The 21,209-nt window shown below is 44.4% G+C and overlaps 1 protein-coding gene across 1 annotated transcript in view; it reads left to right on the forward strand.

Moving 5' to 3' along the window:
- ARMC2 (armadillo repeat containing 2) overlaps positions 1 to 21,209 on the forward strand; it is a 101,118-nt gene that overhangs the window by 69,762 nt on the left and 10,147 nt on the right. The window contains exons 12-14 of the mRNA XM_029943293.1: positions 14,109 to 14,424; positions 20,626 to 20,748; positions 21,040 to 21,153. Coding sequence (XP_029799153.1) covers positions 14,109 to 14,424; positions 20,626 to 20,748; positions 21,040 to 21,153 — 553 coding nt within the window. The remainder of the gene's footprint in view (positions 1 to 14,108; positions 14,425 to 20,625; positions 20,749 to 21,039; positions 21,154 to 21,209) is intronic.

Below are 21,209 nucleotides of genomic sequence, written 5' to 3' on the forward strand. Positions count from 1 at the left end.
TTTTAAGTAATAAAATGGCAGAAAAGGTAATTTACATTAAAATAATTCTTTTAGATCTTATACTTAAAAAGTTTAGTTATGGATTTTATTTGGAAATGTTATTTTATGGGTTTTCATTGTAATTTTATTTTGCCATCATTATCTTTTTTGCTTTGGTGTTTTGATTTTGGATGATTTAGAGAACTATAACCAGAGAAGACATCTTTGCTTGCACTAGAATTTTCAAGTGGGTTAAAGAAAGCACTTCTGTTTAACAATTTGATTTCAAGTTATGTCATAACCTGTAATTTTTAAAAAAGAGGAATACGCATCAGCTCCATACTGACAAACAGTCCTACTGTTTTGTAGCATTACTAGTAAATAACCATTTGTTTTTCTGATTATAGCTTGGATGATGGCCATATTTAACAAATAGACAAAACTCCTGGTATCTTGCCAAAATGAGGCACTTGAGACATCAACATAGCTAAGGGTATGCTTTTGCTGGTACAAGGGACTACGTATCTTAAAGTTTAATCCGCATAAAATTGTACTGCATCTCTTAATGAACTACTTTTCACTTTGGACCAATAGTTCTCATAAAGCAAAATTGGTGTTTCAAAGCCATATTTTTCTCTATTGATGTATATGATAATTTGGTGTTCCTGTTAAAATTATTTTGGTTCGAAGAAGAATGAGGAGCACTTTGCAAACTATGTACAGTTCATGTTGTGTCCAGAACCATCAAGGAAGTGCATCATTTATTATTTTAGTTATTGCAGTGAAGATCGTATTCAAATATATTACATATCCCCTTGCTTTCTTATAAGACACTAAAAATAATTTAACCTCTTCTTGATGTCAAAGGTCAACATTATAAACATTAATTATTGCTCTAGAGGCTATTTCTCCCATACTGGGAGCATGAGTCTGTTGATGAGATTTTATTTATTTATTTATTTATTTATTTATTTATTTATGTATTTTTGAGAGAGAAAGACAGAACGTGAGTTGGGGAGGAGCAGAGGGAGGGGCAGAGAGAGGGGGAGACACAGAACCCAAAGCAGACTCCAGGCTCCACACTGTCAGCACAGAGCCCAACGTGGAGCTCAAACTCAGGGACTGAGAGATCATGACCTGAGCCCAAATTGGACACACAACCAACGGAGCCACCCTGTTGTCCCTGATAAGATTCTTAAATGTCTTTGTCTTCTTTTTGTAGATTTCTCTCTCTTCCCTTTCTATTGATTGTTAACTCTGCCCTTAGGGGTCTTTACTTTCCTTTTGCAATTATTTGCTTGCAATTAGCAGGAGAACTGCATAATAAAACTTGTTAAAAGTATCACCTAAAAATGTCTTAAATAAAGTTGAATACAAATAGGCTGTTAGTGAGCAGGCCTGAGGGGACTCTTGGATAAAATATCTCTTGTCACTTCTCATCTTGAAGGGTCAGTTAATATAAAAGATGTAGCTCTCATATCTCCTCCTCTGTGAAGCCTTTCAGGATACTCAATTCCTCCCTTATCAATGTATCATTTTAGAGATTTTAATGTAGCTAGTATACCCAGAGCCAAAGACTCAAGCAGAGTGTCCCTAAGCTTCACCACTTCACTATGATTAAGAAAAATTATCCAGGGTCACCTGGGTGGCTCAGTCAGTTAAGCATACAACTCTTGATTTCAGCTCAGGTTAATGATCTCACAATTTGTGGGGTCGAGTCCCAAGTTGGGTTCTGTGCTGACAGTGTAGGACCTGCTTGGGATTCTCTCTCTCCCTCTCTCTCTGCTCCTCACCCACTTGGATTCTCTCCCCACTCCACACAAAATAAATTAATCAATTAAAAAATAAAAAATACGCAAAACTTAGGATATTACACAGGGAGGCTGCATGTCCTGACAAAGTCGTGCTGCAGAATTGTTTAATAGGCTTAATTGTTGAGGAAAATATATCTGTGTTTAAACTTACTATTTACTATTTGATTAGAACTCAGGAGCTATAAAGTTACACATTAATTTGTAGATTTCTCTCTGGTAGACAAGATAATCTCTAAAGTTATGGTTTTATGACGTTGTAGGCTATTAGCCAGGTGTGTATCTAACCTACTAGTCTAACATTCTTTTTAATGCTTGTAAATACCCAGTTCTTTGATTGTTCTTAGAGCCAACTTAATGATTGTATTGGCTCCCTTATTAATGAGAGAAGTGATTTTTTTAAGGTTAATTTTATATCTATTATGAGAGTCATGTTAACTTCTCAAAAATTCTACTTTGACTCTATACTGTATTTTACTTATCCTAAAGAATGAAATGTTGCAGTTTTGGACCATCTCTAATTTTTTCTAGTAAGAAAAATAGATACATAATTTACCTTTTCCTCAAGACTAAACTATTTTAGAAGAGCAAGGATATCGTTCAGGATACAAGGAAGTAGCTATGTGTCCCAACTACTTCCTAAAATCATTAACCAAAAGCTCCATAAGTCTTTGTAAATATTTCTTTTGTGATTCTCCAAATGGTTATTTTTTGTGCAGCTGCCTCACCTGCTGCTGGGAGTCCTGAAGGACACGGGCCCTGTTTCGATAAACCCGTGATGATGCTTGGTGTCGTAGACTCGTGATACAGTGCTGAAAGAATGAATTTTGAGTATTTGAAATATGTACTTAGGAACCTATAAAGCATTATAAAATTATTTTCTAGTACCCCTTCCTTAAATATTTACTTTCTTCTTCCTAGTTTGGAGGAAGAAAAAATAATAATTGTATTCCGACATTTTTCACGTTGGTGTGCGGTCATACACAAGAGTAACACAGAAATGATGGATTTGAAATTCCTTCAGACCAGCATAGCGTCTTGGGTTCATGTTCCCATGTGGCCGGGTGAATTTGTCTTTCCTCTTTTTTAGAAATAAAAGTAAATCCAGGAATCCCACACCATGCATGTTCTGATGTGAGTGCATTCATCTGCTGTGGTAAAAACTTTGCTATACCTGAGATTAATTTGGACGTTGAGGCTTTGAACGAATCTTTGAAAAATCCACCAGTCCCCTCGCAACTTTTAGAATAGAATTATTACATTCTATAATTATTTTGGTTTATAAAAATCTGAGACTAAGTTGGGCTGTAGACATATGCGTTGGGAGACTTGTAGTCTCTTAATACTATCACCAAGTGATTAAACAAGCAGGAAGACTCTATTTACCTTATCTTTATTCTGAGAGTTCAGTGTTAGCTTTGTCTTAAAAGTCTGAGGGCTATGCTGGGAATCAGCAGAGATTTCATTTCCCTGAGATTCATTTTCAAATCAAATCATGTTACTGGCAAATCATATCTTCAAAGAACATAGAAACAAAAATCTCAAAAAAAAAAAAAAAAGGACAAGGAAAAGAAAAACCCTTACACACACCTTTTTGAAAAAAAGAGTTTATTTATTTTAAGAGAGACAGAGAGTGTGAGTTGGGGAGGGGCAGAAAGAGAAGAGGAGAGACTCCCAAGCAGGCTCTGTGTTGTCTGCACACAGCCTGCCTCAGGGCTCAAACCCACAAACCAGGAGATCAGCACCTGAGCTCAAATCAAGAGTCAGCTGCTCCACCAGCTGAGCCACTCAGGCGCCCTTCTTTAAGTGATCTTATCAAGCTGCTGAGGCGCTTCTTGGGAAGTGTGTCTGCCACTCCCAAGGTCCACCAAGCCGGAAATTTTGTTTTGACCCAGGTAGCTCCAGGGCTGATGGCTACTGGGAGAAGGTTTCCTTCCTTATCTGCTGTTTTTCTCACTGCAGGAAAAAAAAAAAAAAAAAGAAAAATTGTATGAGAAAATGCCACAAACAAAAACACCCAACAGTGTTTTTTAACATTCATATCTACATTCATATTCATATCTTATCAAGGTAAAGTCTGACTCCTGCATATAAGGCTGGGTCTTTTTTAGGGGCACCTGGGTGGCTCACTCAGTTAATCCTGACTCTTGGTTTCAGTGCAGGTCACGCTCTCACAGTTCATGGGTTCGAGCCCCACATCAGGCTCTGTGCTGACAGTGGAAAGCCTGCTTGGGATTCTGGCTCTCTGCCCTTCCCCCCACTCATGCTGTCTCTGTCTCTCTCAAAATTAAAAAAACAAAAAAGAATGGGTTTAAAAAAAAATGTATTTATATCTATTAGGTCAATGATAATGAAGTGTTGCTGCGGGGGGCATTTCCACTTTTTTTTTATACTTCTGTGTTGTTAGAATTTTTTTACAAGGAAAGTGGATTTTTATTTTTTAAAGTGATCTTATAAAAACAGATCAGATAGTAGGTATTAAGGTGGGGAGATTTCTAATTCTTTCTTGATTTAAGTCAGTAACTCCTAAACTTGGCTTATCAGAATCAGCAGGGGGAGCTTAAAAATAGAGGCCCTCAGGCCACACCTTGGGAGATTCTAATTCAGGTCTGGAATGGAGCCCCAGGACCTACTTTTAGAGGTTCTTCCAATGATTGAAGTGAATAGCAGGTTTGGGAACCTATGGTACAAATTAGTAAGGTTGTTCCTTAAAACAATTTCTCCAATATTGACGGCAGAGAGTTTCTACAAAACTTCAAGAGATTTTAACGTAAATCAAAACAACCACACAGGGTCATTCTTTCTCTGCAGGCCTAGGGCTGAAAGTGACTTTCCCTTACAAAGCTAGGAGCCAAATTAGCAAGACAAATGTGTAGGTTTCCCCAGTAAGTGCTGACAGCCAAGTCTTTCACTTTGTTTTCTTAAATGTTTTTATTTATTTTTGAGAGAGTGAAGGTAACTGAGGGAGAGGCAGAGAGAGAGATTGAGGACAGTGGACCGGATGGGAAGCAGGCCCTGAGCTGACAGCAGTGAGCCTGGTGCTGGGCTCTAACTCACGAACCTTGAGATCATGACCTGAGCTGCAGTCGGAGGATCAACTGACCCAGTGACCCAGGCGCCTCATGTCTTTTGCTTTTCTGCACCAATAGCTGGAAGCTTTCTTAGCTAGAGAAAATGAGATGGTTTATTAGACTCTTCCATGAATTTTTTCTGCCAGACATGTGTCAAAACAAGAAGTCCTGGAAAAAACAAGTCAAAGAAAAAACTAGTCCTGGGACCAAACCTGGTGATAACATTGATAATGCTTTGATAACACAGCCAATCACATTGATGAGGCTTCAGGCACTGGTTGGAGTGAACCAATTAGATTCATTCAAGTGAGTTCCGTGTTTCTCCTGCAGGACCCTCAGAATGGCCTGCAAAAGGGAGGGCTCATTAACCTCAGTTAGCTAGACAAACCATGAGCTATTGATCTGTAGTTGGTGAAATAACTCCCAAATTTTATTGTTAAAATAATCATCAAATATTCCTACTGATGATGTCCTTTGAGGAAGGACAGTATATACCACATTGAGATCTTCTAAGTTTGCAACAAATAAATTTGAGGAAGATTAGTGCATATACAATCAAATGATGGTCCAGTTTTTTCCACCCTTCTTTGCACACAGCCCTTCTGTGACGTGGGCCTGTCTGTGTCTGACGGCTGCTGTACCAGCCAGGGTTTCTGGTTTATCAGCAGTCTCAGAGAAAAGGAATCCACCCCTCCCAGCTCTTACAAAGGACTTCCTCAGGGAGAACAGGGGAAACTTCTTTGGCTCCTGTCTAGGAGGTTAATTGGTCCAAGATCCCTGGTACAACGAATCACTCTAGTTCCTATACGCACCACAAAAACGGAGACCCAAGCACAGCATTTCAGTCAGCTTGATGTAGTTTGAAAGCTAAACGTCAGCATTAGGTAAAGCATCGATTAAAAATGGTAACCAAAATTCAATTAAATGACAAATCTCATTTAAGAAATGTGCACATATTGTATGCTCTATGGTGTAAACTACATTTGGTACAAACCAAATGTGCAAACAGATGGGCCTTGTAACGCAGGGATGAGCAGGGTCGATATCAGCCTTGCAGATCAGGGCCAGCCCTAGGAGGTGCCTCTGACGTCACATTGCTACATTTAGCATCTCCACAAAATATGCTCCGGGTTGTTTTTCGGAAGAACGTGAAGGGATTTTCCCCATTTCGTCTGTAAATATCTATCTACTGGGCAGGAGATCCGGCAAAATGCCTCAAATGAGATTCTAAGATGGGCAATATTTTACAGAGGTCACGGTCCAAAAGGAATAACCCTTATCTACATTCCTATCACTTGTGCCCATTGAGCAACTGCCTACCTGACCTTCTCCATTTGAGATATGGCCAGTTTCTTGTTGTTGTCGTTGTTTTGTTTGTTTTGTTTTATTTTTAAACGGAACATCCAGAGGCAGGACCCTCAGCAGAGCCTTCAAAAACACTTTCTGGGAATCACCCGACATGTCCTTGCTTGTACTCCTTTTATAGTCACGCCTCTCTCATTCCATTTAGACAACTGTTAGGGTAAGCGATCATGTTCAGCCACGCACGCATAGTGCGCGCTGTCTGATTTGGAATGCTTAGGCATCGTGGCGTTGACAGTAACCTGGAATGTCTGAAGGGTATGGGCTGAGAGCACAGACATCTGCCATTTTTCTCCCTGTCCCTCTGTAATGCAGCCAGCGCCCTGCAACAGTCCAGAGATAACGTGACCTCTCTCTCCACTCCATCTTGTTTGGGGCCCGGCGAGGATTGGTTAGGGAGGTGCCTCCACCCCTTCCCCTGGAGCCTTTATATGGCAACTTGGCTCCCAGCTCACCCTCTGCCTCTTGCCTGGCAGGAGCGTGCCCTGTGGCTCTCTTCCCAGCCCCTCTGCAGGCACATTCCCAGTGGGTCCTGCTAGCATTTGGCTGAGCTTGCTCCTTTTTTCAGCCTTGGCCTTGGTCTGCACCCCTGACTGGGCAGGCAGCACAATAAGCCCTTCGCTTGTTCATTCTTTCCAGCTCCTGCTGCTTTGCCCTTGTGGAACTGGCTCTTCCGCAGCTCAGCACGAATCCCAACCCCCTGATTTGTGTCTGCGGGCTTGAAAAACAGAACAGAGCACAGTGAAATTCTAGCCTCGCCTGGTGCTTTTGAGTGATACCCACATCCAGAAGCATATAGTTGGTGCTCAGGAAATGGCTGCTGATGGAATGGATAGATGAATGGAGGCATCAAGTAAAATCCCTGCAGGTTTTTACGTGCTCTTCTACTTAGATTCTGGGTTTTTGAGTTGCCAGCATCCCAGATCCTCCCATTTTGTATGATTTGGCACTTAGGCACACTGCTGACCCACTTTCAGTGTAGGGTTAATTAGGGTTTTTTTTTTTTTTTAATCGTGGTGCAGTCTGCCTTCCAGATTGGTAAAATATATCTGTTTTTCAGCTCACCTGTACGTTTAATTCATGTTGAAGTTTTGTTTGAAGGTGGGAAGCTGGGTAAATGTTGCAAAATTGTAAATCTGTGATTCCGCTCTCAGATCCAGATTGCATGAGAAGTTTCTAACCCAATTTTAAATGGGGCATCTTGAAAATCTTTCTAAAATGTTTTCTTTTACTTAGCAGAAGTACTTCTAAGTAAGTGGAATCTGCTGAACATAGTTTATTCTTTCTGTGATAGTTTGATATAGTTCCTTCACTCTGGTCAATATTATGCACACCAGTTATTTTCAGGCCTGGTAGGAAGCGTGTGAGGGACCAGGAGGAGTGTGTTCACTTTGGCTGGCTGTGGGTGGGGAGTAATAATGTCAGGTAGTGCAGAACTGGTCACACAGGGCCGGATGGTGCATTGGGTGCTGGCTTTGACATTTAACAGGCAGTGGATGTTTTTGAGCAAGGGGGTGATGTAAGAGCTGTGCTTCAAGAAGTGGTATCGACAGGGGCACCTGGGTGGCCCAGTCAGTTATGTGTCTGATTCTTGATTTCGGCTCAAGGTTTGTGAGTTTGAGCCCTGCGTGGGCCTCTGCTGACAGCACGGATACTGCTTGGGATTCTCTCTCTCCCCCTCTCACTGTCCCTCCCCTGCTCATTTTCTGCCCCTACCCCCATCTCCCTCTCTCTATCTCAAAAATAAACCTTAAATTTTTTTTAATTAAAAAAAAGTGGTATTAACATTGATCACAGAGGGAGGATCCCACCAAGGGTCTGTGACCGAAGGCTACAGCCAGATTAACCAGAACCAGTGTGGGAAGGAGGGGTTGGAGGGAGATTGTATGATGGCAGAGCAAAGGGAACTCAGTGACCGGTTGATGAGGGGAGCGGGGAATCAAAGATGCCCGTAGGGCCAGGTCTGGGGGATCGGGCAGGTGAAGGTTATGGTGAATGAGGAGTTTGGGAATCCACCTGTGAGCCCAGATGGTCCAAGGTCCTGCCTCTTGTCACCAGGGTTGGACTTCAGGGTCAGCGAGCCCCATGAAGCCTGATCCTCCACATCCCTGGGTAGAAGGAGACTCTCCTTTGCTGACTTGAGGCCAGTCTCTCTCACGTGGACAGTCACATCAACAAATGCTGCTAAGGGAGCTTGCCGGCCGCTTAGCCGTGGCAGGCTCCTGGCTTTGTTCCAGTTAAAGCAATTTTATTTACAGCAGTGCAGGGCCCACTGAGACCGAGTAACATGCTGGCTCCTAAGGGCACAATATATTCAAAAGCAAAGAGAATATACCACAGGCTATAACTGGAAGGCACAGTGGAGGTCAGACTTCTTGCAATAGGTGTACCTGTTTGAGCTCCGATTGGCCATGTAACTTTTGCTAGGCAGACTCCATTTTTATGCAAAATTGGAAAGTTGATATGAACTAGTTATACTAGACTATCTTCTTTAAGAAAAAAAGTATCTCTCCTGATTCATCTTCATTTTGCTATTTCAAAACTACAAAGCTGTAGCATATATAGGCAACATTGTATTACATTTGATAAAAAACGCTCTAAAAGGTCAGGGTTGATTTATAGGTGGCTGTCAGATATTGTCTGAGAATAACAGAATCTGTACCTCACAGGAGAATTGTATACTGATGAAATAATTTTCTGCTATGGGGGTGCCTGAGTGGCTCAGTTGGTTAAATGTCTGACTTCAGCTCAGGTCATGATCTCACAGTTCGTGAGTTCGAGCCCCACATGGTGCTTTGTGCTGACAGCAAAGAGCCTGGAGCCTGCTTCAGATGTGTGTCTCCCTGTCTTCCTTCTCCGCTCATGCTCTGTCTCTCAAAAATAAACAAACATTAAAAAAATTTTGTTAATTACAAAATAAGTGATTTTCTGCTATGGATTCAGTCAATGGTTTCTCCAAATTGGTAATGTTGGCCTTTGTCTAATTTTTTTCAAATCTTGATAGAATGTTTAGTTAAGTGACGTTTTGGAGACTTGCGAAGGATTGACAACAGTCCTTCACCTTTCACTGTGGAACAGTGAATAACCTCTCTGTGACACCATCCAAGGCAGTCCTCCGCACAGCGCGGGCCGCCCACGCTGAGCCACGGGGCCTTGCAGAGCCCTCTCGCTCAGCCCGCGTCTCGGGCCTCCAGACGAGCCAAGACGGGCACTGGTACGGGAGTAAGGAAGCACCACTTCTGCCAGCCTCCCGGGAGACTGCTTCTATTTCGGCCTATTCCACATTCCCTAGATTTGCAGAGAACAGATTTGAGAAAGGTAGGGGGGAGGGGGAAGGGGGAAGAAAAGATACCGGAGCCAACCCAGAGAAAGAGGACAGAAACAGTGAGCATAGCAGTTGCTGGAAGCTCGGTGCTGCGAGCAGTGCAATCTGCCACCCCCATTTGTTGATCCCGAGTGCCATCCCTCAGTTGGCCCTGCTGATGCCAGGAACCACCCCCTCCTTTTTCCATCTGAAGGCAGGGAGAGAGGTACTGTGGCAGTGTTAACTCTTCCTGCCCTAAAGCCTGGAGTTTCTTCTTCCCACGTGAGGCATATGCCATGGGAGGATCCACACAGGTATTACAATAAAGGAATCGTAGAAGTCGAAGGGGCTGAGGGAGTTTTTCTAAGAAAAGTAGCCCTTGGTCTTCCCAGATTAGACTGCAGGTGACCTTGGAGGGAGGTCACTTGAGTTTGGAAAAATGACGATTTCTAAGGAAAGCTGCCTTCGCCTCCAGCCTGGGATCTGGTCTGAATACTCCTGGCAGATCAGCAGTGACGGGTAGAGATAGAACGGGGCCAGAGACACCTGCTGAGTCCTACTAAGGAGAAAAACAAACATAGGGAGACGGAAGTGAAGAGACCTAGGAAGAGGGAGAAGGGAGAATAGTCTAGCATTCTTCAGAAGGCAGCTGCGACATTTTACAGGGTAAGTTGATTAGTCCTGAAATGAATGAGCAAAGAGAATGCAACCCCTTTTTTTAGTTTTTGAAGAAGTCATTCACAATCACATGCAACGTCTTTCCTGTCTTGCTTCACACGCTCCTGAGGAAATGGGCGAGGGCCAGCAAGGCCAACAGGACTACTGCAAAGTGTGTGAGGGCAGGGACTCCCCGGAGTGTGGAGATTGGGACCTGCTTTGTTCAGATTTAAGGGCTACAAATTACCACTTTTAATGAATTAATTTGTATCTAAATGCTTGGAACAGGACCTGGCACATCATAAACTCTATGTGTTCATTGCTGCCACTGCTACTACTATTATGGTTTGACTATTAGGCTTTTTCAGAGGTAGAAGTCGTGTGGGGTGTCTTTAATCAGAAATGATATACAAACATCAGAGTTTACGCAAAAAGCTCATATGCCTCAGCATAGAAAACATATAAAACGGAATATCCGTCGAGGAGCCCAGTTCTCAGAAATACCCTCTGTCCTGTTTGGAAAGCGTTCTGCTTCTCTGTTGGGTGTGTCTGGGGTGGAGGAATGCTTTCCCTCCAGACCCCAGGGAGGAGCCTCTGTCGTCGGGAATTATGTGAAGTAACCACTGCATTGACGAGAAATGACGAGCGTCATAATGAAATTGTAGGTGCTTATTTAAGATTTGAGAGCCACAGACTTCAGCTTTTTTAGGGAACTGCCTGGTGATCAGAGACAGACAAGGTGACCCCACTACCCAGGAAGGGGACTGCCCCAGGTTCCAGTTTCTTTTCGCCTGGCCAACCTACCCTGTCCTTTCCTCATGTATCTGCATCTCACCCATTTTTCAAGGTTAGACTCAAATTCATCGGCGGGGTAATTTTGCCAACTGCCCCCACTGTTACCTGGTCATCCTCTCATCTAAACTCCTTAGAGACCGTTGGGTCCATCCTACACAGTTTAACGCCGCTAACATGTTATCGGTCGTACATGGAAGTGGTTCAGAGCAGTGCCCGAATCATTCCTCATGATTTGTGCTTTACCTGCTTTGTCTTGTTTACCCTCAACACACTACACTACACTACACTATAATTCAATACGATACAGTAGTTCCCCTATTTTACAAATGAGTTAATGGAGGCACAGAGGCTAAGCAAAGTCACATGTACGAACCAGACTGCCTGGCTCTCAAGCTGGAGATTACAATCCTGTTCCATGTCTAGCTTCCTGCTTGACCCTTTTAGTCATTGCTCTTCCCCCACACTTGTTAGGCTTGCCTTCTCAATAGATTAGAAGCTCTTTAGAGTTGACACCATTCTGAGTGTATTCTCCCAGGCCCCCAGCATCCAGAGCTCCCTAAGGGCTTCAGGCTCCCCGGCGCTGGGGCAGGTTCTCCCGAATGGGCGGACTGGCTGCCATTGGCCGCATGCTGAGCTGAGGTTTGTCCCAGTGCGAACTCTCTCCTGGACCTGTTCCAGTCCTTGTTGGCGCTTTAGCCTCCAACTTTCTTAAAGCTGACAAATGGTTCCCAGCTGCACAAGCAGTGGCCTCGCTTCTTCTCAGCCAGTGCCAGGGAAAACTTTTCTTTCAAGAACAAGCAGGAACAAGTTAGTATTGGCAGAGGAGCCTCAGGCAAATCCCGTTTTGTCCTTTGCCTGTGACCCTCCGCTCTCTGCCACACAGAGTCCCTGTGCTGCCCATCTGCCACCCCCAGAACCCTCCCTAGACCTGGCTCCCTGATTAACACAGGTCCAGACCTCTGCCCTTTGTCGGCTAACTACTACAGATCTGATCAACAAAGTCAGGTTTACAGGGAATTCTTCCTGGTGACATATTTGATTTTATTTATTAATTTATTTTTATGTTTATTTTTGAGAGAGAGAGAAACCGAGTGTAAGCAGGGGAGGGACAGAGAGAGAGGGAGACACAGAATCTGAAGTAGGCTCCAGGCTCTGAGCCGTCAGCGTCAGCACAGAGCCTGACGCAGGGCTTGAACTCACAAAGTGCGAGATCATGACCTAAGCTGTCAGACTCTTAACTGACTGAGCCGCCAGGCGCCCCTGGATTTTAAAAGGAGAGAACCCCTTGACTGCTCCACATATGGTAAGGCAAAGGAGATCCTTAAATGAGAGGCCATGTCATTTACTCATCTGGGTGAGCTTGTCTGCAGAAAGACTCCGGACTAGGGGGACCCTGGGTTCCAGTCCTGACTCACCCCTCACCAGCTGTGTGACCAGGCAACTGTACAAACCCCACTTTCTTGCCTGTCAGACTGCCTGGCACAATGAGAATCAGCACCCAGGTCAGTTGTAGCCCTCAGTGAGCATCTCTGCGAAATCTCTTCCTCCCACAGGAGTTCCCTCACCGTGGGTGCGGGTGCCGCCAAGAGTACTCATTTGTCTGTTGTTGTCGAATTAAGAACATAACTATTTCTGCATTCTGTTTCGTTGTAAATTGTTCTCAGATTGGGATTTTAAGAAACATTTGTTTATTGTGAAATACAGTTTATATACAGAAGTACATGAAACACACATGTACAATTTAGCAAACAGTGACAAAGGTGTCTCCCCATAACCACTACCCTGATCAAGAAAGACAAGCAATGAGGTTCTAGGGTGATGGTGGGTCATTGGCCAAAAAAGGAATTCCTGGCCAATTCCCTTTGCTGCAGAAGGGTGATTTTATTACAGCATGGGGACAGGACCTGTGGGCAGAAAGAGGTGTCCTGGGGTTGTGGAGTGGCTCCTTATATACTGTGCGGCTGGAGGAGGTAAAGTCCGAAGGGAACTTTGCAAAGAGATTTTCATATTCTAAAGACTCACAGATTACTGGAGGCCTAGCTGTTGTCAAGCTAAGGCATTAACATTTAAGACAGTAGGGAGTTCCTGGAGAGCTGCCTACCTCAAGTATGTGTCAAAAGGCTGCAGCTTAAAAGGAAATTTAATTTTATCTGCCATTTCCTTCTTGCTCTTGTCCCTCTCACCACTATGGAGCAGACAGTGATGTTGGGGCTCCAGGAAACTGAGTCTATAGGTTTCTGGAGATTCGCTGTTGATAAGATTGCCTTTGTCTTGCAATTACTAAGATCCTTGTGAATTGATGGAGACTCTATCAGTTTAACCATTTGTTTTCTGCCCTTTCCTTCGTCCTTGGGCAGCAAGGAGTGCCTGAGGAACTCTACACACATCCCACCTTGCGGGGAGGGTAATGCTAGATTGTGCTTGACCCCCAGTTTGCTTTATCACAAGAACTGCTTTCAAGTGGTTGATATATATAACACATCTTCTCAACTGGGACTGATTTTGCCCCCAGGGGACATTTAAGCCGTTTTGGTTGTGGCATCTGGGGAGGTGCTACTGGCACCTAGTAGTAGGGGCCAGGAATACTGCTGCTAAACACAGCCCCCCAACAGCAAAACTTATCCCGCCCCAGATGTCTGTGGGGCCCAAGTCAGGAAAGCCTGCTGTAACACAATCTGATTGTGCAGAATACCCGATTTTTAGAAACGCAATGCTTCTGCAGGAGGTGAACTTTTAGGAAAAGATTTGCAAGCTCAAGAAATCTGTCAGCGTCAATACTTAGATTTACATCACGCGTTATCAGCAATCCTATCCCACTCAACTAATTGTTCTCTAGGGGATAAAAAAAAAAAAAGAAAAAGACCAGCCAGAATTTCAGATGAAGGATCTGAAGTTAATAGCCCTTGCTAATAGCATCAATCAGTTTGTGTTCTTTCATTGTTGCCAAATGCTTTTAATCTCCTCTGTCAATTTGCACCAATCTTGGGACTCAAATACTAGACAAGTTAGTAGAAGGCAGATGTATTCCATTTTGCTATTAATTAAGTCGTGAATAAATTAAATACTGTACTCTTTCCAACAACTTGTCCCAGCCCCTATGCACTTGTAACTGTCTTCCCTTTATTGCAGGATTTAGTCGTCCGTATTGTCTTTATTCTTGGCAACCTGACAGCGAAAAACAACCAGGCTCGTGAACAGTTTTCCAAAGAGAAAGGTAGCATCCCAACCTTGCTGTCATTATTCCATACATTCTACAAACTGGACCTGGGCGCCGAGGAGCAGGCGGGAGGCGCCCAGCAGCCCAAGGTGCAGAGGCCGCGGGCCCAGGCAGAGGACGTGCTCATCAAGCTGACCCGAGTGCTGGCCAACTTAGCCATCCACCCTGGCGTCGGCCCGGCGCTGGCCGCCAACCCGCGCGCCGTGGGCCTGCTCCTCGCCACTCTAGGTAAGGCTGCTCCCAGCCGCAGGGACAGTTCTGTGGCTCCGGTGCCCCGACGGGTTTAGTGGCACCACTGGCTCACTTTAATGCGCCTTCTCAGCTGCAAGAAGGAAAATTCGTCTTCTGTGCAGAACTGCCTCAAAGGTAATACAGATTTAAAAAGATATAGAGGGGCGCCTGGGTGGCTCAGTCAGTTAAGCGTCCAACTTCAGCTCAGGTCATGACCTCACAGTTCGTGGGTTCGAGCCCCACGTCGGGCTCTGTGCTGACAGCTCAAAGTCTGGAGCCTGCTTCTGATTCTGTGTCTCCCTCTCTCTCTGCCCCTCCCCCACTCGTGCTCTGTCTCTCTTTGTCTCAAAAATAAATAAACAATATAAAGAAAAATTTTAAAAAATATATACACGAAAAAAGAAAAATTATCACTAAATCCCATTAAATTGTACACCTGGAAAAGGTGAATTGTATGGCATGTGAATTTTATCTTTTTGTTTGTGTGTTTGTTTTAAAGTATATTCGAGGTGCCTGGGTGGCTCAGTTCTGCTCGGTCATGATCCCACGGCGCTGGGATGGGGCCCCACGTCAGACTCAGCTCTGAGCATGTGGTCTGCATGGGACTCCCTCCCTCTCTCTCTCTCTCTCTCTTCCTGTCCCTCTCCCTCGCTGTGCTCTCTCTCTCTTTCTAAAACAATAATTAAGAAAGTATACCAATCAGATTACCAAAATTGGCCAAACTAACCACAAAGAGTTTAAAATCCTTAATTTTTCCTGGGTTAGTCCATGTGATTAAAGTTTATTTATATTTCTCTTTTTCAGGCTTTCACATTATCTATAATTATGGCCCCCCGTCATTTGTGTCCCCCCATTATTAGCCATCTCACTCTTCCATAACAAGACACCAGAGACTGTGTGGCTTAAACAACAGAAATTTGTTTCTCACGGTTCTGGAGGTTGAAAGCCCAAGGTCAAGGTGTCTGCCGATGAGCGCTTGCCTCCTGGCTCGCAGACAGCTGTGTTCTCACCCTGTCTTCACATGGCATTTCCCCAGAGTGTGCACTCAAGAAAGAGAATGATATCTGTCTCTCTCTCTCTCCCCCGTCTCTCTCTCCATCTCACCCTCCCTTCCTCTCTCTTCTCTCTCCTTAGAAGACTACCAATCCCATCAGATAAGGAGTCCACCTGTACAGCCTCATTTAAAGTCACCTCCCCAAACCCCTGTCTTCACATACAATCACATTGGAGGTTAGAGCTTCAGCATATGAATTTGGGGGAGGGGTTGCAATCCAGTCAATAGTATTCTGCTCCTGGCCCCCTGCCCAAAATTCATGTCCTTCTTGCATGCAAAATACATTCATCCCATCTCAATAACTCCGAAAGTTTTAACTCAGTTCAGCATCAACTCTTAAGTCTCATTTAAATATTATCTAAATCAAATATGGTAAGACTGAAGATATGATACATCCTGAGGAAGAATTCCTCTCCTTCTTTGTTCTTGTGAAACCGGGCATGGTATGTGCTTCCGAAATATAGTGGTGGGACAGGCATAGGAAAGACACTCTCATTCCAAAGGGAGAAATCGGAAAAAAGGAAAAAGTGGCAGTTCCCAAGCAAGTCTAAAACCTTGAAAGGCAATGGGGCTCCTGGATGGCTCAGTCGGTGGAACATGTGACTCTTGATCTTAGGGTCATGAGTTCAAGCCCCATACTAGTGTGGGGATTACTTAAATAAATAAAACTTAAAAAAAAAAAGATGGGACTCTTTCTCCAGCTCTCCTCTTTTCTTTCTGAGCCCTCACCAGAATCGCCTTTAATATTTCATATTGCTGGTATGCACCTCAGGCTTCTCCGACTCCCCAGTTCCAAAGCTGCTGCCTCGCTTTGAGGTACTTGTCCTGGGACCAGCGCCTGTTTTCGCTTGCTGGGGCTGCCATGACAAAACAGCATCGGCTGGGTGACTTAAACAGCAGATTTATTTCCTCACACCTGGAAGCTGAAAGTCTGAGATCAGGGTAGCGTCAGGGTTGGGTTCTGGTAAGGTCTCTCTTCCTGGCTTGAGGATGGCTGCCTTCTCTCTATGTCCTCGCACAGCCTTTCCTGGTTGTGTGCTCTCAGAAGGTTCGTGCTCTCTCTTCCTCTTCTTTTATTATTACTATTTTTTTAAATGTTTATTTATTTTTGAGAGAGACAAAGAGAGACAGAGACAGAGCATAAGCAGAGAAGGGGCAGAGAGAGGGGGAGACACAGAATCTGAAACAGGCTCCAGGTTCCACATGAGGCTCGAACTCACGAACCATGAGCTCATGACCTGGGCTGAAGTTGGACACTTAACTGACTGAGCCACCCAGGCACCCCTCTCTTCCTCTTCTTTTAAGACCACCGGCCCTATTGGGTAAGGAATCCACCCTTATGACCTCATTTAATCATAACTACCCCTTAAAAGCTGTACTTCCAAATACAATTACATTAGGGCTTTAACACGTGAATTTGAGGGGGAGGCATAATTCAGTCTCTAGCACCCTCTTCCACTTTTTAGGCCTTTTCATTCCCCACAAGCACCCCTGCCTACCAGTGTGCGGGGAAATTAAGGGCCATCCAGAGTGATCAACTTAGCTCCTATGTACCAGACTCTGTGAAAGATTTTCTCATTGTAGAAGAAACTTTAATACCTGATGAAAATGATTGGGGGTAGCCTTTGAACTTTACCCCCTGCTATTCATTAAGATCCATTATTGAGTCCTTACTGCCTAATCCATTCTATGCCATGTGCTCAAAGAAGTTTATCTTCATCTGCCCAGGATTCCAGTAACGCACCACCACAGACTGGCTGGCTTAAACAACAGAAATCTATCTTCTCATGGTTTTGTAGGCTGGAAGTTCAAGGTCACGGTGCCAGCAGGGTCGGTGTCTGGTGAGAATGCTCTTTCCAGCTTCTAGATGCTACCTGCCTCTTCTTAGAAGGGCACCAGCTTCTCAGATGAAGGCCCCATCCTGATGTCCTCATTTTACCTTTATCCCCTCCTCACAGTCCTTATCTCCAAATTCAGTCACATTGTGGGTGGGGGCTTCTACCTATGAATTTGAAGAGGAACACAAACATTTAGCACATAACAAGGTTTAAAAAATTGTGGGACACCTGGGTGGCTCAGTTGGTTGAGTGTCTGACTTTAGCTCAGGTCATGATCTCACTGTTTGTGAGTCTGAGCCCCACATCGGGCTCTCTGCTGTCAGTACAGAGCCTGCCTGGGGTACTCAGTTCTTTTCTCTCTCTGACCCTGCCCTGCTCACTCCCTCTGTCTCTCTCAAAATAAATAATCTTTTTTCTAAAAAATAAATGTAGTAGCTGCTTTCAAGGAGTTCAGAGCAGATGGTGGAAGAATGTTAGGTGTGTAGACAAGAAGCCGAAGACAGGCACAGCAACAAGGTACTCGTGGGACATGGGGCCCGAGAAGATGGAACCCCCAGACTTGTCTCTTGAGGCCAGTCTTATTGCAGAGGGACTTTTAAAATTTAAAAAAAAAAACTTTTTATACTTATTTTATTTATTTATTAGAAAGCAATTTAATTTTAATGGTTATTTTTGAGAGACAGAGCACTAGATAAGGGCAGGACAGAGAGAGAGGGAGACACAGAACTTGAAGCGGGCTCCAGGCTCTGAGCTGTCAGCACAGAGCCCGACATGAGCCTTGAACTGATGAATCACGAGATCCTGATCTGAGTTGAAGTCAGACGCTTAACCGACTGAACCATCCAGGTGCCCCCCCGCCCCAAATTTCTCTAATAAGGACTAATCCTTTCAGCAAACTCCCTGATTTAGAGATTTGCTGCCTTAGTGGCAAGCTCCAAATTCTAGACTTTCTTACACCAGCTATAGAGGGCTGTTGTAGTTCTCTTGTGCCCTTTGGCAGCGAATTACTGCCCTCATCAGCTCCCGTGGGCACTGAGGGAGACACTATGGAAAGAACAGAATGGATGAGTCAGACCCAGATTCAGATGTGTATTCTATGAAGTCAGGCAAGGTGTTTAACTCCTCTCAGGCTCAGTGATCTCATATGTAAAATGGGATCTTAGGAGGGTAATATGAACTGAATTGTATCCCCCAACCCTCAGATTCAGATGTTGAAGCCCTAACCCTCAGCATGATGGTTCCTGGAAATGGAGCCTTTGGGAGATAATAAGATACAGACAAGGTCATGGAGGTAGGGTCGTGGTGGGATTAGTGACCTATAAGAAGAGACACCACAGCTTGCTCTTGCTCTCTCTTCACCATGTGAGGACACAGCAAGAAGGTGGCCATCTGCAAGTCAGGAAGACTTCTCACTAGAACCCACTCATGCTGGCATCCTGATCCCAGACTTCCAACCTCCAAAACTGTGAGAAAATAGATTTCCATTATTTAAGCCCCAAATCTGTGGTATGTTGTTAGGGCGGCCTGAGCTGACTGAGACAGATGCACTTTCAAATGCTTGCAAGTGCATTTAAAGTATTACTAACCATTTACTTTTGTGGGGCTAAATGCACGTAAAGTGCTTGGTGCTGTTCATGATAGATGCCTCGTAGCGTGAGTGCCTACCCTCTTGCCCTAGATGCCAGTCACTATTCCTTCTGGCCAAATGTGTGGTCCTATAGAAGGTGGTGATACATAAGAGATATCCCCCCACCCCATTTTTTTTCTGGACAAGCTAATGAATTGCCCTACCAAGGGAAGAGATGAAAAAACAATGGATTCCCAAATACTGCCCAAAGTCTACTGTTGTCAGGGTGGGGGTAGCAGGAACCAGGCCTCCTAAGTGGCATTTCTACATCTGCCAGGAGATGAGTCTGGAGGCTGAGTAAAACGCAGGGCCAAAATGACTGAGGGCCTTATGTGCTAAGTAAAGTGTTCATTGCTTCACTCATTCTTACATCCAGCAATTCTTTATTGAGCACCCCTAGGTGCTCTGTTCTAGCTGCTGGGAATGCAACAGTGACTAAAACAGACGCATCCCTAGTCTCATGGAGCTTCCATTTTAGGCCTAGAAGACAAACATTAAACACATAACAGGTCAGATGATTGTATGTGTGATGGAGAAGATAACAGTAGGGTAAAGGGAGGGGCTCCTGGGTGGCTCAGTCAGTTGGGTGTTCGACTTCAACTCAGGTCATGATCTCATGGTTCATGAGTTTGAGCCCCATGTGGAGCTCTGTGCTGACAGGTCCTGTTTCAGATTCTGTGTCTCCCTCTTTCTCTGCCCCTCCCTCACTCATGCGCTTGTTTGCTCTCTCTCTCAAAACTAAATAAACATTAAAACATTTTTTTGAGGTAAGGTAAGGGGAAGAGAATAATGGATGCTATTTTATATAGGGTGATTAAGGGATGTGTGCTCAATAAGGTGACGTCTAAGCAACAACCCGGAGGATGTGAAGAGTGAACCAAGTGGATAACTGGAAACACGGTGTATTCTAGATAGAGGGAGTAGCAGAAGTATAAAGGTTCAGGGAGGATCATGCTGATATGTTTGGGGAAAAAAAAAGGCAGGAAGACCAGTGGTTGGCACTGAGGACCTGGGGGCTAGAACAGCAAATGAGGCCAGAGACGTCAAGACTGGGGCTGCCCAGGTAGGGCCTGAAGCCTGTGTAAGACAAGCAACCTTAGCAGACTTAGGGTTCAAGGATCTTGGTGTTAAGCATGGACTTGGTGAGGAAGCTGGAAGAAGAGTAGCCAGTTAAGAGGTACGGGATGGGCTAGGTGGTAGTGGAGGAGGTGAGAAGTGATCAGAGTCTAGGTGTTTGGAGGGCAGTACTGATAGGAGTTAGGGAAGAGTTTGCCCTGAGGATCATTCTGTCTTGAGGTAGAAGTGTAGGGAACAGACTCGCGGGGTGGAGCCCCCGGAGAGCTCAGGAACACGGCAAACTGGTGGGGGCGAGAGAAGCATGGCTTGCTGGTGTGCTGCCTTCGCTTCACCACAAACACAGGGCCTAGATCAGCGCAATTTGTCCAAACGCCCTGGCGGGAGGGACTGAGCTTGGAGTGTTCCAAAACCTGGCCAGGAGTGGTCCTCTGCATCTGATGCATTTCCATGCAGGAAGAGTCCCAGGAAATAAAGCAGCAAACAAGTGCCCATGCACAGACCTTGCCTGGAACAGTGGCTTGTCCCTGGGGCTGCTGTTGCTGGAGTTAGGATGTCATTGTTTCGGCCTCTGCAATGAGTCTTTGATGCTTACTATATTTCAGAATACAAGTCAATTGAGGATTGCGAGGAGCTGGTGATCAATACTACAGCCACAATCAACAACTTATCTTACTACCAAGTAAAGAATTCCATAATTCAAGACAAAAAGCTATATATTGCTGAATGTAAGTTCAGCGTCGGGTTTGGATAGATGAATGTTTAACATTTTGACTCTGTTAGCTCAACACAGACCTGGTGGCGTTTATATTTTCTGATTTCTAGTACAGATATCAATTCTAAGAAATTGGAATATGGGGAAAAGTTAGTGTCCAAGTTCTTGCTTAAGTCTCTTATAGTTTGCATTTAATTATCACTTTGAATTTTTGAGTTATCGGTATTTAGTATGATCCTGGAGCCTAATAGCCTTTAAATTAAAAGTTAAACTCACTGGCTTTATTTCTGGTCCCCAAATCCAGTGCTCATAAAGCTTCTTGTGAGTAATAACATGGATGGAATCCTGGAGGCTGTGCGTGTTTTTGGAAATCTCTCCCAGGACCACGACATCTGTGATTTCATTGTGCAGAAAAATGGTGAGTTAATGATACTCAGTGTTCATCAACGTGCACTTCTTGCCAATAAACAGCTG

Source organism: Suricata suricatta, chromosome 7 (genome assembly GCF_006229205.1).
Source record: "Suricata suricatta isolate VVHF042 chromosome 7, meerkat_22Aug2017_6uvM2_HiC, whole genome shotgun sequence".
Lineage (NCBI taxonomy): Eukaryota > Metazoa > Chordata > Mammalia > Carnivora > Herpestidae > Suricata > Suricata suricatta.